General features: G+C 36.9%; 1 protein-coding gene across 2 annotated transcripts in view; it reads left to right on the top strand.

Moving 5' to 3' along the window:
* The window catches only part of ARID1B (AT-rich interaction domain 1B), a 422,870-nt gene that overhangs the window by 115,900 nt on the left and 287,622 nt on the right, over positions 1-19,348 (top strand). For both annotated transcript variants that reach the window (XM_063308100.1, XM_063308110.1), the window contains exon 4: positions 10,973-11,083. In XM_063308100.1, coding sequence (XP_063164170.1) covers positions 10,973-11,083 — 111 coding nt within the window. The remainder of the gene's footprint in view (positions 1-10,972; positions 11,084-19,348) is intronic.

Here is a 19,348-nt window from a genome sequence, read left to right as displayed (position 1 = left end):
CGAGGGGGGGGATTTGGCCGGCGGCTTCCCCGCTCAATCTCCAGCCTTGGCTTTTGGGTAATCAGCTGCTCGATGGCCCTCCTTTCCGCATTGGAGACACTGACCCCTCGCGTAGCGTTGATCTCCCTCCTCATCCCAGGCTCTATAGCTTGGCCGGGCAGCAGTCACAGCACTTCGGCATCCCCTCGTGGTGGCAGGTGGTTTTTCAGATTTTCTAGTTTGCGTGAAGGTATGCTGAGCATGCTCAGCCTTGCCTGCCAGACAGATCCAGTCGTACAATGACTCGAGGTCGTCTCTACACAACGCCCAACGCAGGACCTCCCGGTTGAGTCCCTCTTTAAAACTCTCTATTAGTGTGGACTCAGACCAGTCAGTGATTTTCCCAGCCAGAGCTTTAAACTCTAGGTCGTAATCAGCTACTGACATTTGGCCCTGGGTGCAATCCTTCAGTGCCTTCTTTGCTCTTGCCTTGGCCAGAGGATCTTCGAAATGCAGCTTTAACACCCACATGAAATCATCGAAATAATCAAGTGCAGGGGAGTCAGCATCACTTAATTGAACATACCAGTCAGCCGCCCGACCCTTCAATTTGGTGGCAATGGCAGTTATTTTAGCCTCTTTGGAAGGGAAGCATGCCCCCAAACTGCCTCATATAACTCTTAGCATTAATTAAAAAGAAACTTTGTTGGATCCCCATCAAATTTGACAGAAAAGTCTCTCACTCTGCCTACGGTTGGAGTGGAACCAGCAGTCACTTGAGTGGTTGGGCCCCAGGTTACAGTAGCTTTTCCTTTTCGGGGTGGGGATACTGATGGCCGGGCTCTGCAGGGTGGAGATTCATCCTGGAGCCGTCTCCAGCCCCGCTCCGCTGGCGGTCTGGATGGGCGGATGGGGGATGGTTGCGGGAAGCTGGGATATCCTCCGCTCCTCCCTTGCCCCTCCAGTGACAAAGACAGGTTTCTCAACATGTACTCCATCGATTCTATTTTGGCTTCCACCACTCTTAGTCTCTCAGGGGTTTGAGAGTCCCCTCTCCTTTGCGTGCCCGGTTTCCTCTCAGTTGACACCGTAGTAGATTGTCTGGGGTTAGCGAAACCGATACTTCCAGGATGTCCCCGACGTCCCTGGTTGGGGTTCCCCCACTTCATCCAAGGTGATCAACTGTGAGCAATTTGCTGGGTGCCGGTTGCTTTGGCTCTTCCCCATTGTCAGATTCCTCTGCATCAGAATTGGAACTCGATTCCTCCCTTGACAGGTCTCGGGATTCTGAAGGTTCTGGGGTGAGATCCAGCTCTCCGCTCTTGACCGTCGACTTGGGCACCAAGCTAGCCGTCTCCTTGAGTCCCCCGGTCGTGGATTTTGACTCAGCCATCGTTAACTATTTTCCCTCACAAGAGACTGATCTTGGTAGGAGCTAACGGTACAACTTTGGGATTCTCAGCTTTATGTAATGGTTGCCTATTCTAAAACACCATCAGACTCATGAGCAGGAATTCAAAGATATCTGATTTATTAAAGAATAGTATGCAGGATCACAGAGAAAGCTGAGAATGATGAAAGCGCGCCAAATTCAAACTAAAAACCCTCGGTGCAAATGAAATCCCTCCCCCCGTAGCATCTTCTCAAGTTCACAATCCCAGGTGCTCCTAACGGTTTCTGATGGTCTGCGGGAAAAGGCCTTGAACAGATAACATAACCCAAACACATTCCATTGTACTGATTTCACATACAGAGCTTGGTACAAGATCTCACAGCAGCTCTCTCCCAAACAGCAATGCGTGTCAGCGCCATGGCATGTGAAACGTTATGATGTATAAACTACATTGAATCAGTGAACATGACAATTTATTATGTTTCTCTATGCCTATTTATTTATTTATTTGAATAAATTCCTGAGAAGGAACTAAACTCGTTTCTTTCTTATTTAACATTGTTGAGTGACTAGCTTTATTATTATCCAAAGGAACCATCTGTTTGTGGAACTGCTTTTTTCTTTATTCAGAAAAGCGTCGACAGTGGTTTGACTGCTGTAAGCTTGGGGCAGTGCTATGACCTCATTTATGTGAGCGAGCCCTGTGGTTCATATACACTGGTGGAGGCTTGCGGATTGGAGTCTTCTGCTGTATGGAGCGCTGAGACCCAAATTCCTGCTTGCACAGCAAGATAGCTTAAAGCTGTCACCCTCTAGAGATTGTAATTTTGTTTAGCTTCTGAACTGATTGATAGCGCTGACTTTTGAATCTTCAATTCCTAGCTCTGTCTCATATAGATCAGACAAAAGTGTTTCCTCAAGGACTCCCAGCAACTGTGGCACTTGGGGGGAAGAATGTGTCTTACAGTCTGTGTATGAGTGAGAGAACATCTGAGAATCACACTTTCTATTATGACAACCCCATGGTTGTTTTTTTTAAAATTTTGTAATATTTAAACAGAGCTACAATGTCAACTTGAAATTAAAGCAATACTTTGTTATTTATAGCTTGTAATTTCACTTCAGGCTTTTAAATATCTCAATTTATATGCATACAATATTCCATGTATGTGTCTGTGTGTGCCGGTGTGTGTATGTGTATGCATGCGTGCACACACCTGGTTTATGTATAAGTGTATGCTCAGCGATTAGGAGTGTCTTCTAAATATTAGCACGAAAAGCAAAAGACAGAAAAAGACGTGTATAGTGAAGAGAACATATATGTAGAATTCATTACAGTTTCTCATGAAAGCACATAGGATCAAATCCTTTCCTTTTCACCTCTAACCTTTTTTTAAAATTGGCATATGGTACATATTTTTCATTACTATATATGAATGAATGATTGCTTGAATGAATGAAGTATAATGCAGAAGTATTCTTATACTATTCCTGTAATAACTTATATACATTACAATAAAATCAAACAGTTAAACTGATATGAAGAGCAGGGATCAAGCATTGGGCATTTCAGCAGATATTACCCAAGAACAAGTGGTTCTGTATTTTTTTTTAAAGTAGGGGATGTACTGTGTTTGGCTAATATGTATTTTTAAATTAATTGCTTTTAGTGTATCTAGTAAGGCAATTTAAAACTTGTAAAAATAAATTATAAAAATTCCTGCTCTTTTTCCACACTGAATACTTGGTGATGACATGATTTTTCAGAGTCTTCTCCTATCTAGGGTAATTTCTTATTTTCCATGTTATACCCTAAAATGTAATTTATGTTAATTATTATACATTTTTCATGATCTTCCTTTTTATAACATTTGGCCTTTTTGAAACAATGATGGAAAATCAACACTTCCAGATGATCTATGACCTTGGATTCCCTTGTGCAACCGCCCATAGTTTCTTCTGATCATTCTTTGACTTTTGGTGGCATAACTGCCAGAAATCAACAGTGTAGTTTCCCAACTTTTTGATATAGAAACGTATGAAAACTGAAGACTAACTCCCCAAATTAAAACAAAAACAAATGAAAATTCCAACCAGGAAAATATCGGCCCCGCTCATCTGTGTAATTCAGTACCGTGCATTTTGCCTTTTTTCCCCAATGTTGGGAAACATCATAAACTTCCAGAAATCTGCCGGACTACCCCCAGAATGGCTGATTTGCATGAGCCAGAGGAAAAACTGAACATTCTAGAATTCTCTTGAACATTCCATTCTTGTCATGGTAAGTTTTACACATAAATAAACAAACAAGAGAGCCAATTTGGTCTAGTGGTTAAGGTGATGGCCAAGAAATCAGGAGACTGGGAGTTCTAGTCCCACCTTAGGCATGAAAGCCAGCTGGGTGACCTTGGGCCAGTCACACTTTCTCAGTCCAACTCATCTCACAGGGTTGATATTGTGGGGAAAATAGGAGGAAGAAGAAAATAGGTATGTTCGCCACCTTGAGTTATTTGTAAAAATAATAAAGGTGGGATAAAAATTAAAACAAATAAAACAAATAATAAAACAAACAGATAAAAGAGAAGACATGGTTGTTATGCACTACACTGATAAAATTTGAGCCACAGGATTTAAAAATAGAAAATAATTTAAACTGTGTTTCTGATCCTGGAAATAAACAAATTGGACTGTTAAAAAAGGAGCAAGGATGAACAGATTTGAAAAGAACAAAAGTATTACAATTTTCCTTACAATTTGACCACTTCAGACTCTATTAGAAAGTAGACACAGAAGGGACTAAACAAAATTATTAATTTATTTACACATATTTTTTATGACTGAAATTCTGGGTTGCTTTTCAGGTATTTCTTTTTCAAACCCTTATCTATCTATCTATCTATCTATCTATCTATCTATCTATCTATCTATCTATCTATCTAATTTGTCCCCACTCATCTCCTCCCATTGGGGGACTCTTATAAGGTCAGCCCTGCCGTTACTTGCAAATTTTTCTACAATAATGCTTTAAAACACTGATGCATTAAAGTGACTGCAACTGTTAAAATATTCTTCTGACTTCTTGCATCAGAGATCCATGTTTTAATGCAATACAACTTTAGGAACCTGAAGTTATGAGTAGAGGAGCAACTGAAGGCATATTGACTCCCTGTTCATTCTTTTGTCCCTTTTGGTCGCTATCCCACTGGGACTTTTCCCTTCATGGCATGGTGTATTTTAAACATTCTGAAATGCAGTTTTTGAAGGACACTTTTCATTTTTCCACAGTTCATGTTTTGATGATGATGATGATGTATTTATTAGATTTGTTAAGGCTGCCTACTCCAAAAGACTCTTTAATATAATGTGTAGTATACAGTATGTGCCCCTTAATATAATGATAATTTTAGACATGGATGTTATCTTCTAAAGTTATTTTTAAATAAATAAATATAACATGTGGATGTGGACCATAGTTCATAATTTGCCTTTTCCTGGGATTTTTTTTTTTTTTTAACTTTCTGGTTGATCTTATACTCCTGAGGTTTCCTAGTGGTTTTCCATTCAGATGGTAACCAAGTATCAATCTACTTAGCTTTAGAATTTTCTTAAAGAATTCTGAATTAACCAATTCTGATTCAGGTGAATAATTGTATGAAAAAAGGGTATGAATAGTACTTTGAATGAAAGATGTCCCAGTGATGCACAAAAATTTCACGTCATTGTTCTTTAGAATATATTAAGAACTTTGTATTATTTTTACAAGCCACTGCATTGCACAAATAACTAAAATAACTTACAGTGAGGTTTAAATATTGTTACGGAAAAGTAATTTGTATCACTTCCCATTTCACTTGCTAATCTGTATATCTTCATAGCGAGGTTGGAAAAATAAGGCAACTAGTTACTTTATTCATTTATTTATCACATTTGTACATTACTTAGTCATATAACTTTTTTCTTCTTGTCATAAGAAATTTATTGTTTATATAACTTTGCCTAGGACTTTCGTCTAAAAGTTATGGTGCTATTGCTAGAAATACAGATTTTGGCAATGCTGACTTCATTCAGAGAAGACGGTGACTTTTAATGGTATTTTCACAGTTCTGTTATGTCTTAGTTTATCTAACGCCTCAATCCTCACGGACTTGGTGGTTTACAACTATCTGAACTATGTTTAGAAATGTATTTGATACTGTTTTCCAGTTCTGAAGAGACCATGGCTTGCCTGTTTGGGTGTCTTTCCAAATAGGAGAATGTTGTGGCAAGTTCATAAGTTCATAAATGTCAAACTGTGGTTTAATTTATTGTTGTATGCAGCTATGAGAACAATTTAAATACAACTTATAGGAAATGATACAAATATTAGAAGTTAAATTATATATTATAGATGATAAAGATAATAATTATAAAATAAAATCCTTGCTAAATCTTTCAATTATGCAGGTTCAGTTCTAAATTCTGAAGAGAGCCTTCATATGTGTATGGTATGTTCTGTGTATCATTCTGAAGCAATATGAATTGCTGCTGTTATAGAGGCAGCTATAAATCATTTATTAAAGCAGGATTTTGTAATTGCTATATTGAAGAACTGCATAAGCACACTTACCTAATTATGTGGACAATCATTTTGTAAGGTATAGCATACTTATGGTATGATCTTATTTAGAAGTACATGCCAAGTTACTTCCTAGGAAAACAGTGTTCTTGCATTTTGAACTAATTTATTTCCCATTTCATATTTTCAGTTTTTATCCTAAAGGTTTTTATAGATGTAAAACACAAGCACCGTATTATTTCATAGACTGAATCACATTTCTAATCCCATCTTCCTGCCTGTTGCTGGTTCTTCTCCTCAAAATCCTGTCTGATTGGAATATAGGAATTTGAGGAACATAGAGCTATGTCTTTCAAACATTATTTACTTATTTGCTTATTTCTTTACTTGGGATTCTGTGCCACTAATTCTTGTAGGCTCTAAGTGGCTTTACAGAATGTTGCTTACTGTCCTGTGCCCTGGTTGGACAGGAATTCATAATGCATTCTGAAATTGCATTTTCAGCTATTTTAGAATTGATAATTGATGATGCAGTCTCTGGGTGTCTGCCAAAATACAGTAGGGAAAATCTAAATGCAAATTTTCAGCCAAGTACTTTAAAGCCTGTACTAACCATCCAAAATTCTCTGCCTCTCTGCAAGTTTGATGCACATGAGAACAGAAAGTTTCTATATACCTTTGTTTATAGTTATGTAATATATTTGCTGATGTGTCCTTCCCTTTTCTGTGTCCTCCCCAATCAAGAATTAAATCTAAGGTGATACTTTTCAAATGTCAATAAGGCTGAAATTCTGAGTCTGCCTTTTGTGTTTATACTGCTGGCCCAGGAAATACGATGTCAGATACCCATGCTACCTCTTTGCTTTTAGGGGTAGCTTTAATGAAGTTGTAGAGTGAAAGAAAGAGACAGGACAGAAATTGTTTTGTGCAGAGCTACATATATGAGTTTCTGAATCTTTCCCAACTGTCTGCTTTACCTCTCGAAGCTTTAAAAATACACTGTATTTTTTCCCATCACTGGCAGGAAGAGACATGTCACTACTCTTCCCTGTGTGCATTTCAGGCTCTGTTGTCTCCAAGACCGGAGCCTCTGGAATTGAAGATTGGATTGTTTTCCCCATTTTTAATAATTGCAATATAAAGACACAATTCTTTCACCCCAACCCTCCCAAGATATAATTTATAATTCTTTATCCCAAGACGTGCAAACTGCCTTCAGATGACGTGGAAACCATAGTTTATGTTGGGCTCCAAAACATATGAAGCCTTCTCTGTAACCTGTGTGGCTACAAGTGGCCCAGTCATTATTTGTTTCCTGGTTGCCATGTCATCTGAACAATTGTTTATTTCATCTGGAACAAGCCATACAAAGAAGTTTAACAAATCATATTTTGACTTCTCATTTCTTTTTTTTTTGGCAATAATTTTATTAAATGTTACAATTAAAGAGATAAAAGCTAGTACAAATTAAAAAAGAGTAAATAGAAAAAATAGAAAGTACAAAAAAGAAAAAAGAAAGAATAGAAAGAAAAATAGAAAAAGAAGAAAAAATAGTATAGTAAAGAAAAAGAAAAATATATAAATAAGTAACTTCTTCCTTTGTCACAATTATATATTTTTTTAATAACTTACAACAATATAGGAAAGTTATCCAAATAACTCTTCTGCTTTGTTATTTGTATGTCCCTTTTAATTATTAACACATCAGCTTAAAGCTTGCTACTTGAGAAAAAGAGCCCTTGGCTGAACATGCTTAAAATCACATACCGATATTTAATGATAGAAAGACAGATTAAACAAGGCAAAATTGGAAGGGGGAAAGAAATAGTGTATAAATAACATGTTTGCTCAGGAGCTACCAGTATTCATAATAAATCTGCCATTTACAAAGAACAGGACCTCTTCAGTAGTGTAATTTATGCTTTTAAATGCCCTTTCCAGTTAACATTGATAGACTTGCTGGATTGAATTTACTGAGAATGTTTTTCTTCTGTTAAAACTTTTGTGGAAAACTGAAGTAGTTGTTTTCATTATGGTGTTGCTGTATGATATAATGGCTTTTCACTTTCTAACATACTTCACCCTCTAAAGTAACAACAAACAAGCAACAAACTCAAGCAGGAGTTAGGCAATTCAGCAAATCTGTGTAGGGGTTATTTCTAAAATATTTGGTGACGCGACTTTTTAACAAATAAAACAACATGATTATATAAGAAATTAACATGTTTTTCTGTTTTAATGGAGGGATCCAATTCGACATGCAGTTTAAATGAATGGGTCTTCAGTGGGAATGCAGGAATGTTTATGTGTGAGTTGGAAAGGGTAACAATGTAATTCATGATCATATTTTACATAACAGTCTGTTATTCTGTCTGAGCTGCATTAGGAAATGGTTACACTGTGAATAAGTAGGAACAAAGACTCTGCACTTAATCTTATTGCACAGAAATTCATGCTGTTTTATTTTTAAATTTATTTGTAAATTCTTTTAGATCAGTTAGAGCTAGTTCATTCTTGAACTACTAGGAAGGTTTTAACTGTAAACTATTTTCCCCTCCACATTAAGAGAAATGCAAAGTACAGTTTTTGTTCTTTACCTCCTCTTCTGTGCCCTTTCCTGTTCAGTCCCTTTGTTTGTCACCATCTCTCTCCTCTCCACTTTGACAGCCTGTTTTCAAACTTTAAAGTCAATTCTATTTCAGTCCTTGCTTATTTGTGGAATAGTCAGTGAGGAAGAAGACAGTTGATTGAATAAACAATATAAGTGTTATAAGTGTTAGTTTTTGTTGTTGTTGTTGCTGCTGCAGAGGATTTATTGGAGACACCTCTATAATGATAACAAGCTCTGAGGAGGGATTTAAATTTCAAAGAAAAAAGGGTTGCTCATTTGTTTGCCTATTAGGAAGCTGTCCTGCATTTGTGTATTGCTTTTTAACTGAGGAAGGGCTGAGTGCCATTTGTTGATTTAAATCATGCTGTTAATCTAGGGGAACATGCTGGCCTACCCAGCAGGAGGGCTGTGTCACAAGTAGAATTCTAGGGGGAGGAGGGAGGAGGGGATCACAAACAATAATCATTCACCCATCGGCCTCTCTCATCCTTAAGCCTAATTGCTGGTAACAAATGGAAGAGCTGGATTTCTGAGATTTTTGTTGGCACATAGTTAAAAGAAGAATGTGTATCAAAAAGAAGCTGACTGATTAGCTCCATTAGAATTTTTTTAATCCAACACTTTTTTTTATGTTGCCGAAATTGTAATAGACATCTTTGCTATAGAAATCAGAGTAAATGAAATGATTAAGCCAAACTACGATTACTAGCGGACTTCACTGTGTTGAACTTCCATCTAAATTAGAACAAAAATTCTTTATTTCTCTTAATCTGCTGAAATGAGAAGACAGTGATGATTAAGACTCCAAACTTTTAATATTACAATTCTATCTTATGGACTTGGAGAACCCCTTTGGCAATAGCCTGTTTAATACACACAACAAAGCTTTAACCAACTTGCCTTGTGGGATTGGCAGAAGGCCAATCAGTTGGATCAGATCCTTTTGCCAGTAAGAGCAGTGCCATAACTGTGTGAATGCACTTATGGGGGTGGTGTATAAAAAATTATTTCCATCTTCTTCAAGACTAAAAATGTCGCATGTAAAAATAATTGTTCCCCTTCAGTTGTTTATCAAAATTACAAACTAAAAAAAAAAAAAAAAAATCAAATTAAGAAAATAATCTGTTAACCAATAGGGAAAGGGAAGACAAAAATAACAAAATACAATTTCCTTTTGAAATTAAAGGTGTGTTAATTTATCCTCTATACTTGGAAACTCCATTCTTCATTTTTTCTGTGCTAGTCACAGATGCTAAAATAGGTATTTTATTTTGTGGCATATACTTTGCTTGTATATGTAAGAATAAAGGAAACTGACTTCTGCATATGTTTCATAAGCCTTGTTATATTTATTATTAAATTAAAAGATGTTTAAATTTCCATCTTTTGGAACAGCCTGGCCCTTCTTTCATCTCACTGACCTCCACTTGAAAGTTATATTGTAGCTCAGATAAATTCCATTGATATAGATTAACCTTTATAGCTTGATTTAGACCACTATGGAAGAAACATCTGTGCACAGAGACTAGAACTGAACTGTCCTAAAACCCCAATCTGCACTCTAGGGCAAGATCATTTAAGCACATAGAGGGGTTGGGTTGGGACAGAAGTAAAAGGAATATTTACCTACTCTAATAGCTCTTTGACCTACTTCATGTGCTGTGGACAAATAGGTTCTGCTTAATCTTATTGGATGCTTAATTTATTAGTATGTTTTAGAAATGTTGCTTTGATTATTCCTTTAACGCTAATTCAAGAGTTTTCTGGAAATTATATTCTGAAGGAGGTGTTATACATAGATACTGAAAGATAAAACAGTCTCTTCCCCCAGCTTCAGAGTATCCTTATACAAAATTTTTAACAAAATGGCTAGGGAAGACAAAATCAAGCTTGGAGCAGCAGTTCCATCTCCAGCCAATGTTTCCCTGTGTGTGTATTCAGTTTCCTAAAAGATCCTAAATCCTTCTGAAAAGGCAGAGGTACAATATCAAGTAACCATTGTTACCATTCAATGTGCACCTTAAATTTTGCCGTCCCCAAGCAGTATAACTTGACTGTGCTCTTGTGTTAAATTGAATGGCCATTAACTAATTCTGTATACAATATTAACAAATGGCATGCCACTAAATTCTCATCACTGCAACTTGTTTCTTCAGTAAAATAGGATGAACTCCAGTTCTGGTATCTAAAAGATGCTTTCTCTAGAGCTTCAGCAGGTATATATAGTAGGTACAGTATATGTGTGCAAGGTAGTAGGGAGTGTACTGAGGCCTTATTGAAATTGTGGACAGGGGGAGAGAAGAAGCTCTCAGCATAAAACTAGATCAGTCCCATAATTAATTGCTCTCCTTTTATTTTATTTATATATTTATTAATCAAATTTATCATTGCTAGTGTTTCTTATTACTAACGTGTAAATATATATTTCATCTAGGAAATGTCTCAGGAAGGCTATGGAACCAGGTCTCAACCCTCTGTCACCCAGAACAAACCTAACCATGAAGAACTGACCCTAATCCAACAAGAGAGGCCTTCCAGTTTACCAGTAAGAAATTAGTTGTCATTTGATAGAATAATTTCATACTTTATGTTAAAAATAATATTCTGTAGTAAAACTTAGATTAACAATTCTTTCTGTTTCAAGAACTGTACTATCAAAATTACCTTTGGATTTAAAAGCTTAAAATATGTCAGTATTCACATGCATTTATTAATTGTGAAATTCCTTATCAAAGATAACTAAATATTTTCTATGCTATATTTCTTTTCTATATTATAATATTTAAATAATTATAAATGCTTAAGTTTGTTTAATTATGTCAGAATAATAATCCTTTCTGCATGTGCAGAAAGGATACTGAGCTGCATGTTATAATCCAGTGAGGTATAAAGCCTAACCCGTGCTACACCCTTTATAATCTAGTGAAGTATAAAGCCATATTAGTCTTAAAACTTTATACTTTAAAACTGCACATAATTTTATAAAAGGTTCCGCAGTACATTTTATATCTCAAACTGACATTGGTTGGGATTAGTGCTTCACTAAAAGATTTTCAGTGTATAAATCTCAGATACAGATCATTATTGTGGATATGTACAAACCATGTTTTCCATGGTAGTATTTCAAGTATGACAGGATGACCTAATTATTGTATAGTGTAATATGTCAGCATATCACATTCAAGTAATATTGAATACATGGAAAAAGGTTGGATAAAAACCTCTATTGCCATTCTTGTCATCGTTTAATTACAATATTAATTTTGCTGAATGAATTTGCATGTAACTGACAATATACTTCAATAATCCATGTTGTTTGAGTTATTCAGAAAAGTGCAATGGTTACGATGACAAGGACGATGAAATCTTGAAAATATAATGTACTAATAATGATAAACTGACACTGTAATCCAAAGGGTTTGCTTATGGTTGCCATTATAGGAGCACATATTAGAACTAATAGCACTGACTAGAAAGTAAGACTCATTAAATGTTGGGATTTACATGGATGTCAAAATGTTTAAAATTCAATTCATGTCTACAAGAGCAACCCAGTGAGAGTGTTCATGTGGGTAATAGCTATAGTTCTTTTAGGAGTAGCACTATTTTAAAAATAGTAAAATATTAGTAATGCTTTGGAGAAGCCACTAAACATCCTACTTATCAAAATCCAGGATTTCTGTAGATACTTGCTTTTGTGGGTTTTCTGTATTTTATTAATATCAAAGTCTTGAGAGCAAATTTGCACATTCACTCTCCAGAATCTTCTGTTGGTTATATCCTCCTGTCAGAAATTAGATTTTGATCTTTCAGATTTTATAAAGAGTCTTTTCACATTGAAACTATATAAGGGAATTTAAGTGTGGAATTACTACCTTTATCAATAACATTTTGATTTTATCCTTCTTTGAGACTTGTCATTACTCATATTGCTTTAAAAGTTTCACTGTATATTTGACATTCAACCCTGCTCTTCAGACATAAGAAACTACTATTATTCCATACAGTAAAAGCTGCACATGATGGCTTATTTGATTTCTTCACATATGATGGCTTGCAGATGAATGTATGATTTGATTAAATCTAAAAATAATTGCATTTAAGGTAACTTAAAGCTATATGAAGGTTATATTCATAGTAACTATTGTTTTGATATCAACACTAAAGAAGTTTTTAAATCCCTCAGGTAGGACAATTACTAATCAGCTGTATACTCAAGCATTAGTGACTCCACCCAGGGTTTTCAGAAAGAAATTGGACTATGATTTTCAAGCTAGTTTTAAGACGAATAGGAAACCATCTAGTGAATAATGTGTGTTGGGAGCTATACTGTGTTGGAGTCCATCTATGCTAGTATTGTTGGACTTCTGAATATCTGTCAGATGTTGACCATGGTATGCCTTTATATTGACTCAATTTGTTGGCATCACTTTGCACTGGTTTCAGCCCTTCCTACAACAAGATTCCATCGGTTATCTAGTTACTAGAATAATTGTGAAACATTAACATGTTTTCAGTCTTTGAAGTCATCATGGTGCTGGTTACAGAGCTATTTTTTTCTTTCTACCAGTTTTTAGAGAGACATTGGAATTTCGGAACCAGTAACAAAAAATTGGGCCAAAATGGAATATGGGCTAAGAAATTTAAGATAAAGGAGAAGAAGATAAAAGTCATATGTAGTAGAAATGCTGGTTTTGATTCAGGATTTAAAACACTTTTAGATGATGATGCACATCTTTTGAAGGAGTCAGATTGCTATTTGAAGTTCTTCTTGACCTGCCCATCTTATGTTGTTGTTTATTCGTTTAGTCGCTTCCGACTCTTCGTGACTTCATGGACCAGCCCACGCCAGAGCTTCCTGTCGGTCGTCAACACCCCCAGCTCCCCCAGGGACGAGTCCGTCACCTCTAGAATATCATCCATCCATCTTGCCCTTGGTCGGCCCCTCTTCCTTTTGCCTTCCACTCTCCCTAGCATCAGCATCTTCTCCAGGGTGTCCTGTCTTCTCATTATGTGGCCAAAGTATTTCAGTTTTGCCTTTAATATCATTCCCTCAAGTGAGCAGTCTGGCTTGATTTCCTGGAGGATGGACTGGTTGGATCTTCTTGCAGTCCAAGGCACTCTCAGAATTTTCCTCCAACACCACAGTTCAAAAGCATCGATCTTCCTTCGCTCAGCCTTCCTTATGGTCCAGCTCTCGCAGCCATATGTTACTACGGGGAACACCATTGCTTTAACTATGCGGGCCTTTGTTGTCAGTGTGATGTCTCTGCTCTTAACTATTTTATCGAGATTTGTCATTGCTCTTCTTCCAAGGATTAAGCGTCTTCTGATTTCCTGACTGCAGTCAGCATCTGCAGTAATCTTTGCACCTAGGAATACAAAGTCTTTCACTGCTTCTACATTTTCTCCCTCTATTTGCCAGTTATCAATCAAGCTGGTTGCCATAATCTTGGTTTTTTTGAGGTTTAGCTGCAAACCAGCTTTTGCACTTTCTTCTGTCACCTTCATCATAAGGCTCCTCAGTTCCTCTTCACTTTCAGCCATCAAAGTGGTATCATCTGCATATCTGAGATTGTTAATGTTTCTTCCAGAGATTTTAACTCCAGCCTTGGATTCCTCAAGGCCAGCTTGTCGCATGATGTGTTCTGCATACAAGTTGAATAGGTAGGGTGAGAGTATACAGCCCTGCCGTACTCCTTTCCCAATCTTAAACCAGTCTGTTGTTCCGTGGTCTGTTCTTACTGTTGCTACTTGGTCGTTATACAGATTGTTCAGGAGGCATACAAGATGACTTGGTATCCCCATACCACTAAGAACTTGCCACAATTTGTTATGGTCCACACAGTCAAAGGCTTTAGAATAGTCAATAAAACAGAAATAGATGTTTTTCTGAAACTCCCTGGCTTTTTCCATTATCCAGCGGATATTGGCAATTTGGTCTCTAGTTCCTCTGCCTTTTCTAAACCCAGCTTGTACGTCTGGCAATTCTCGCTCCATGAACTGCTGAAGTCTACCTTGCAGGATCTTGAGCATTACCTTACTGGCATGTGAAATGAGTGCCACTGTTCGATAGTTTGAACATTCTTTAGTGTTTCCCTTTTTTTTGGTATGGGGATATAAGTTGATTTTTTCCAGTCTGATGGCCATTCTTGTGTTTTCCAAATTTGCTGGCATATAGCATGCATTACCTTGACAGCATCATCTTGCAAGATTTTGAACAGTTCAGCTGGGATGCCGTCATCTCCTGTTGCCTTGTTATTAGCAATGCTTCTTAAGGCCCACTCAACCTCACTCTTCAGGATGTCTGGCTCTAGCTCATCGACCACACTGTCAAAGCTATCCCCGATATTGTTATCCTTCCTATACAGGTTTTCTGTATATTCTTGCCACCTTTTCTTGATCTCTTCTTCTTCTGTTAGGTCCTTGCCATCTTTGTTTTTGATCATACCCATTTTTGCCTGGAATTTACCTCCAATGTTTCTAATTTTCTGGAAGAGGTCTCTTGTCCTTCCTATTCTATTGTCTTCTTCCACTTCCGCGCATTGCTTGTTTAAAAATAATTCCTTATCTCTTCTGGCTAACCTCTGGAATTTTGCATTTAATTGGGCATATCTCCCCCTATCACTGTTGCCTTTTGCTTTCCTTCTTTCTTGGGCTACTTCTAGTGTCTCAGCAGACAGCCATTTTGCCTTCTTGGTTTTCTCTTTCTTTGGGATGTATTTTGTTGCCGCCTCCTGAACAATGCTGCCAACTTCTGTCCAGAGTTCTTCCGGGACCCTATCTACTAAGTCCAGTCCCTTAAATCTATTCTTCACCTCCACTGCATATTCCTTAGGAATATTAGTGAGCTCATATCTAGCTGATCTGTGGGTCTTCCCTAATCTCTTTAGTCTGATCCTAAATTGTGCAAGAAGAAGTTCGTGATCTGAACTACAGTCAGCTCCAGGCCTTGTTTTTACCGACTGTACAGATGTTCGCCACCTTTGGCTGCAAAGGATGTAATCAATCTGATTTCGGTGTTGTCCATCTGGTGAAGTCCATGTATAAAGCCGTCTCTTAGGTTGTTGGAAGAGAGTGTTTGTTATGCAGAGTGAATTGTCTTGGCAAAATTCTATCAGCCTGTGTCCTGCTTCGTTTTGTTCTCCCAGGCCATACTTACCTGTAATTCCAGGTGTCATTTGACTGCCCACCTTAGCATTCCAGTCTCCTGTGATGAAAATAACATCTCTTTTAGGCGTGTTGTCCAGTAGGTGCTGCAGATCCTCATAGAACTGCTCTACTTCAGCTTCTTCAGCATTTGTGGTTGGGGCGTATATTTGGATCACTGTGATGTTAGATGGCTTGCCCTGAATTCGAATTGAGATCATTCTATCATTTTTTGGGTTGTATCCAAGCACTGCTTTAGCCACTTTACTATTAATTATGAAGGCTACTCCATTTCTTCTGTGGTCCTCTTGTCCGCAGTAGTAGATCTGGTGGTCATTTGATGTGAAGTGGCCCATTCCAGTCCATTTCAGTTCACTGACGCCCAGAATGTCTATCTTTAATCTTGACATCTCACCAATAACCACATCCAATTTGCCCTGGCTCATAGATCTTACATTCCAGGTTCCGATGGTGTGTTGATCCTTAGAACATCGGATTCGCCGTTCACCACCAGCACCGTCGGCCGCTAGCCGTCCTTTCGGCTTTGAGCTAGCTGCGTCATCACGTCTGGGGCTAGTTGAGCTCATCCTCTGTTCCTCCCCAGTAGCATTTTGACCATCTTCCGACCTGGGGGTCTCATCTTCCGATGGTATACCGACATATCTCTGGTTGTACTGATCCATTTAGTTTTCACGGCAAGAATACTGAGGTGGGTTGCCATTACCTTCCCCAGGGATCGCATTTAGTCTGACCTCTCTGTCATGACCTTCCCGTCTTGGGTGGCCCTTCACGGTTTAGCTCATGGCATCATTGAGGTGCTCAAGCTCCAGCACCACGACAAGGTAACGATCCTTTGCTGAAGGCCCATCTTATACAGATACATTTTTAGATACATATAAAATAAAAAAAAACTGCCTGTATGTATCTTAATATATGTATGCACTTTTTTTATTCTGCATCACCAAATCCAAGGATGTATGAAAAACAAAGGATAATTACACTCCACTTAGATGGAGTATAATTCAAGTACCATGAATTTGGGTTGTGTATATAAAAATGAAATTTCTAGGTGAGAGCAGAATACATAGATTCAGGTGAGCAAGTAAGTAATGTTTCAAAATAGAAAATGATCTGTTTGTTGAATGATTGTCTGTAAAACAACAATATGGACATAACTAGAAGTTTCAAAGTAGGTTAGCTATGCCCATTTTATTCTGCCATATAATATGTGTGGCTGACCAGGAGCGTGTGGGTGAAAAGTTTAGAGACTGAAGAGTTTACTAGCACTGCAGAATATTGTCCTTCCCCCTATAGGCTTTGCATGTTAATAAAATCTTTAGGTGAATTGCGAGACGCTCTAGACCAAATTATGAAGATAATAGTAAGGATACATGGCAGCAACAGAAACATATGGTGGGATTTCACCCATAGTGTGAACCAGCCATTTGGAATCAGCTGCTTCCCTGAAAATTTCACCTTGATCCATTTCTTTTTTCTGATCAACTCAAGTATATAAAAGTGAGATACTGCCTCATAATGTGAACTAAATAAAAGTGCTAGAAGCATTAGAATATGCAATTTTTAATTGATTCTTAAAGACTTGACACACATTCAAATCCATCTAGGTCAAACTGTTTAGATAATTGAGGAGCAAAAGGAAAGATAATTTATTATACTGTTTGACAAGTCATTAGGATTAGCTAATGAAAATATGGTTTGTTTGTAGCCATTTGTTTCCAACCCACATTACAAATTCATCTGCCTTGAATTTAACAGGAACAGAATTTGTGCCAGGATTTGTATATATAATGTGTAAAGGAAATAGAAGAACTAGTGAACTGTTTAGCTGGGCTTGCATGCACCACAAAATGTTTGGAAAATGTCTCCGAAGGGTGGGAGTAAACAACTTTCTGAAGCACACCAATGGTTTACACTTTTGAAATCTCCACAAATGTATATTTTTCTTAAATAAGGAGGACAGATCAACATTTATTAGATGTCACTTTCTGTTTTACATAAAAAATAGGTCCAAGGAGTAAATGATGTTAGGTAGCCATTTAAAGTACAAGATTGCTTACCCAAAGTATAAATATTTTAATCTTTCAGAAAGGAGTGTCCAATTTATTTATAATTTAGATTTAAATTTATTGAGGTTCTGGGAATATTGCACATAAAGATTTGATTTTCAAGCTTTGCTAACAAAATTTAAAAAAATAGTCAACTATTTTATTCTAAAAATAAAATATTATAAAATAAATCATTATCAAAATGTTTCCTATGATGAGCTACATGCTTTCAAATCAACACATACCAAAGGGATTTCATGAATTGTCTTACAAAAGTATTCCAAGTAGCTAAGTGTTAATAGTATATGAAAATGGTTTTAATGTTTGCTACTTCACTGATGTTTGGAGACTTGGCAGAGTTTTAAATCTAATAAACACAGATGTGTTCATCATTTGATGACTCCATCCTAGTAATTCTGCTGGTGTTAAGTTATGGCAAAGTTAGATTTTATCATCATCTTTGGTTACTGTTATTTTGAATGGTCAGTTTTATTATGCTGGGTACTAGCATTAATTTCTACATAGAAATATCATGGATTTTACCTTTTGCTTTACAAGCACACGCACACATGTACAGCAGATTTATAAACCTTCATTTTAATGGAAAATAGCAAGTGAATAATTGGGGAAGGCACTGGTGCAATTTCATAGTTGTTCAGCTTGATAGATTGATCAGTTTGTTTTACAAACAACCCAAGCAACTATTTTACTTTTGCAAATCCAAAATTCAATACTCTGGCTTTGAACTCTTAAGTGCTAGGACAAAATATGGGAAGGGACTAGAAAGGCTGGCATAGATAACAGAATAGAACTGCACAGAGGCATAAAACCTCTACTAAAATGACCGCACGGTTAGATGCTTCAGACTTTTTCATACTCTTTGTTCTTCAATCCCTGTCTCATCCAGCTGGGGATTGTTCATGTTGTTGAAAGCCATAAAGGTACAAGTGACTTCCCCACTGCTGTTGTAGTGCCTGTGAGTATTAATCATTTGCTCCCACAAGAGCATCAGCATGTTGGCTTTTACTGTAATTGAGGTTTATGGGACAGTAACATTAATTCTGTCCCTCTTTTAAATTTTTTATTGCTTTAAAACACAACAAATGACACAAGAAACTTATAAAATACAAAATGCAAGGGAAAAAAAATAACAAAAAACACTAACTAAGCAACATTAAGAAAAGCAAAGAGAAATTACCATTCACTTGCAGCTCAATAAATTTTAAGGAACATTAAGCTAAATTTTTAAACAACAAATAAAATCTTGACTACACAGAATCCTATTGTCCTCTCTTTCCATTGTGTTGATAAACATCCAGTTTAAAGGCCGAAAATGTATACAAACCAACTGTTATATTAGTCACTTTCCAAGGACATATTATAATAGTTTTTGTGACAATTTCTGCTATGTAGCCTCTACTTTGAACACAAAAAGGAATAAAAATAATCTAGGGAAAGCCACTACAGAGCCTCTAGAGCTCAAAAACTAGTGGACCTGATTCTCATCTATTTTGTAAGCCAAATGAATAGTTTGCAGTGAATGAACAAAGAAAACAAAAAAATAACCAGTAAAAATTCAGATACTATTTATTGCT

Source organism: Candoia aspera, chromosome 1 (assembly GCF_035149785.1).
Source record: "Candoia aspera isolate rCanAsp1 chromosome 1, rCanAsp1.hap2, whole genome shotgun sequence".
Taxonomy (NCBI): domain Eukaryota; kingdom Metazoa; phylum Chordata; class Lepidosauria; order Squamata; family Boidae; genus Candoia; species Candoia aspera.
The sequence above is the reverse complement of the archived record's forward strand: the minus strand, read 5'-3'. Positions and strand labels throughout refer to the sequence as shown.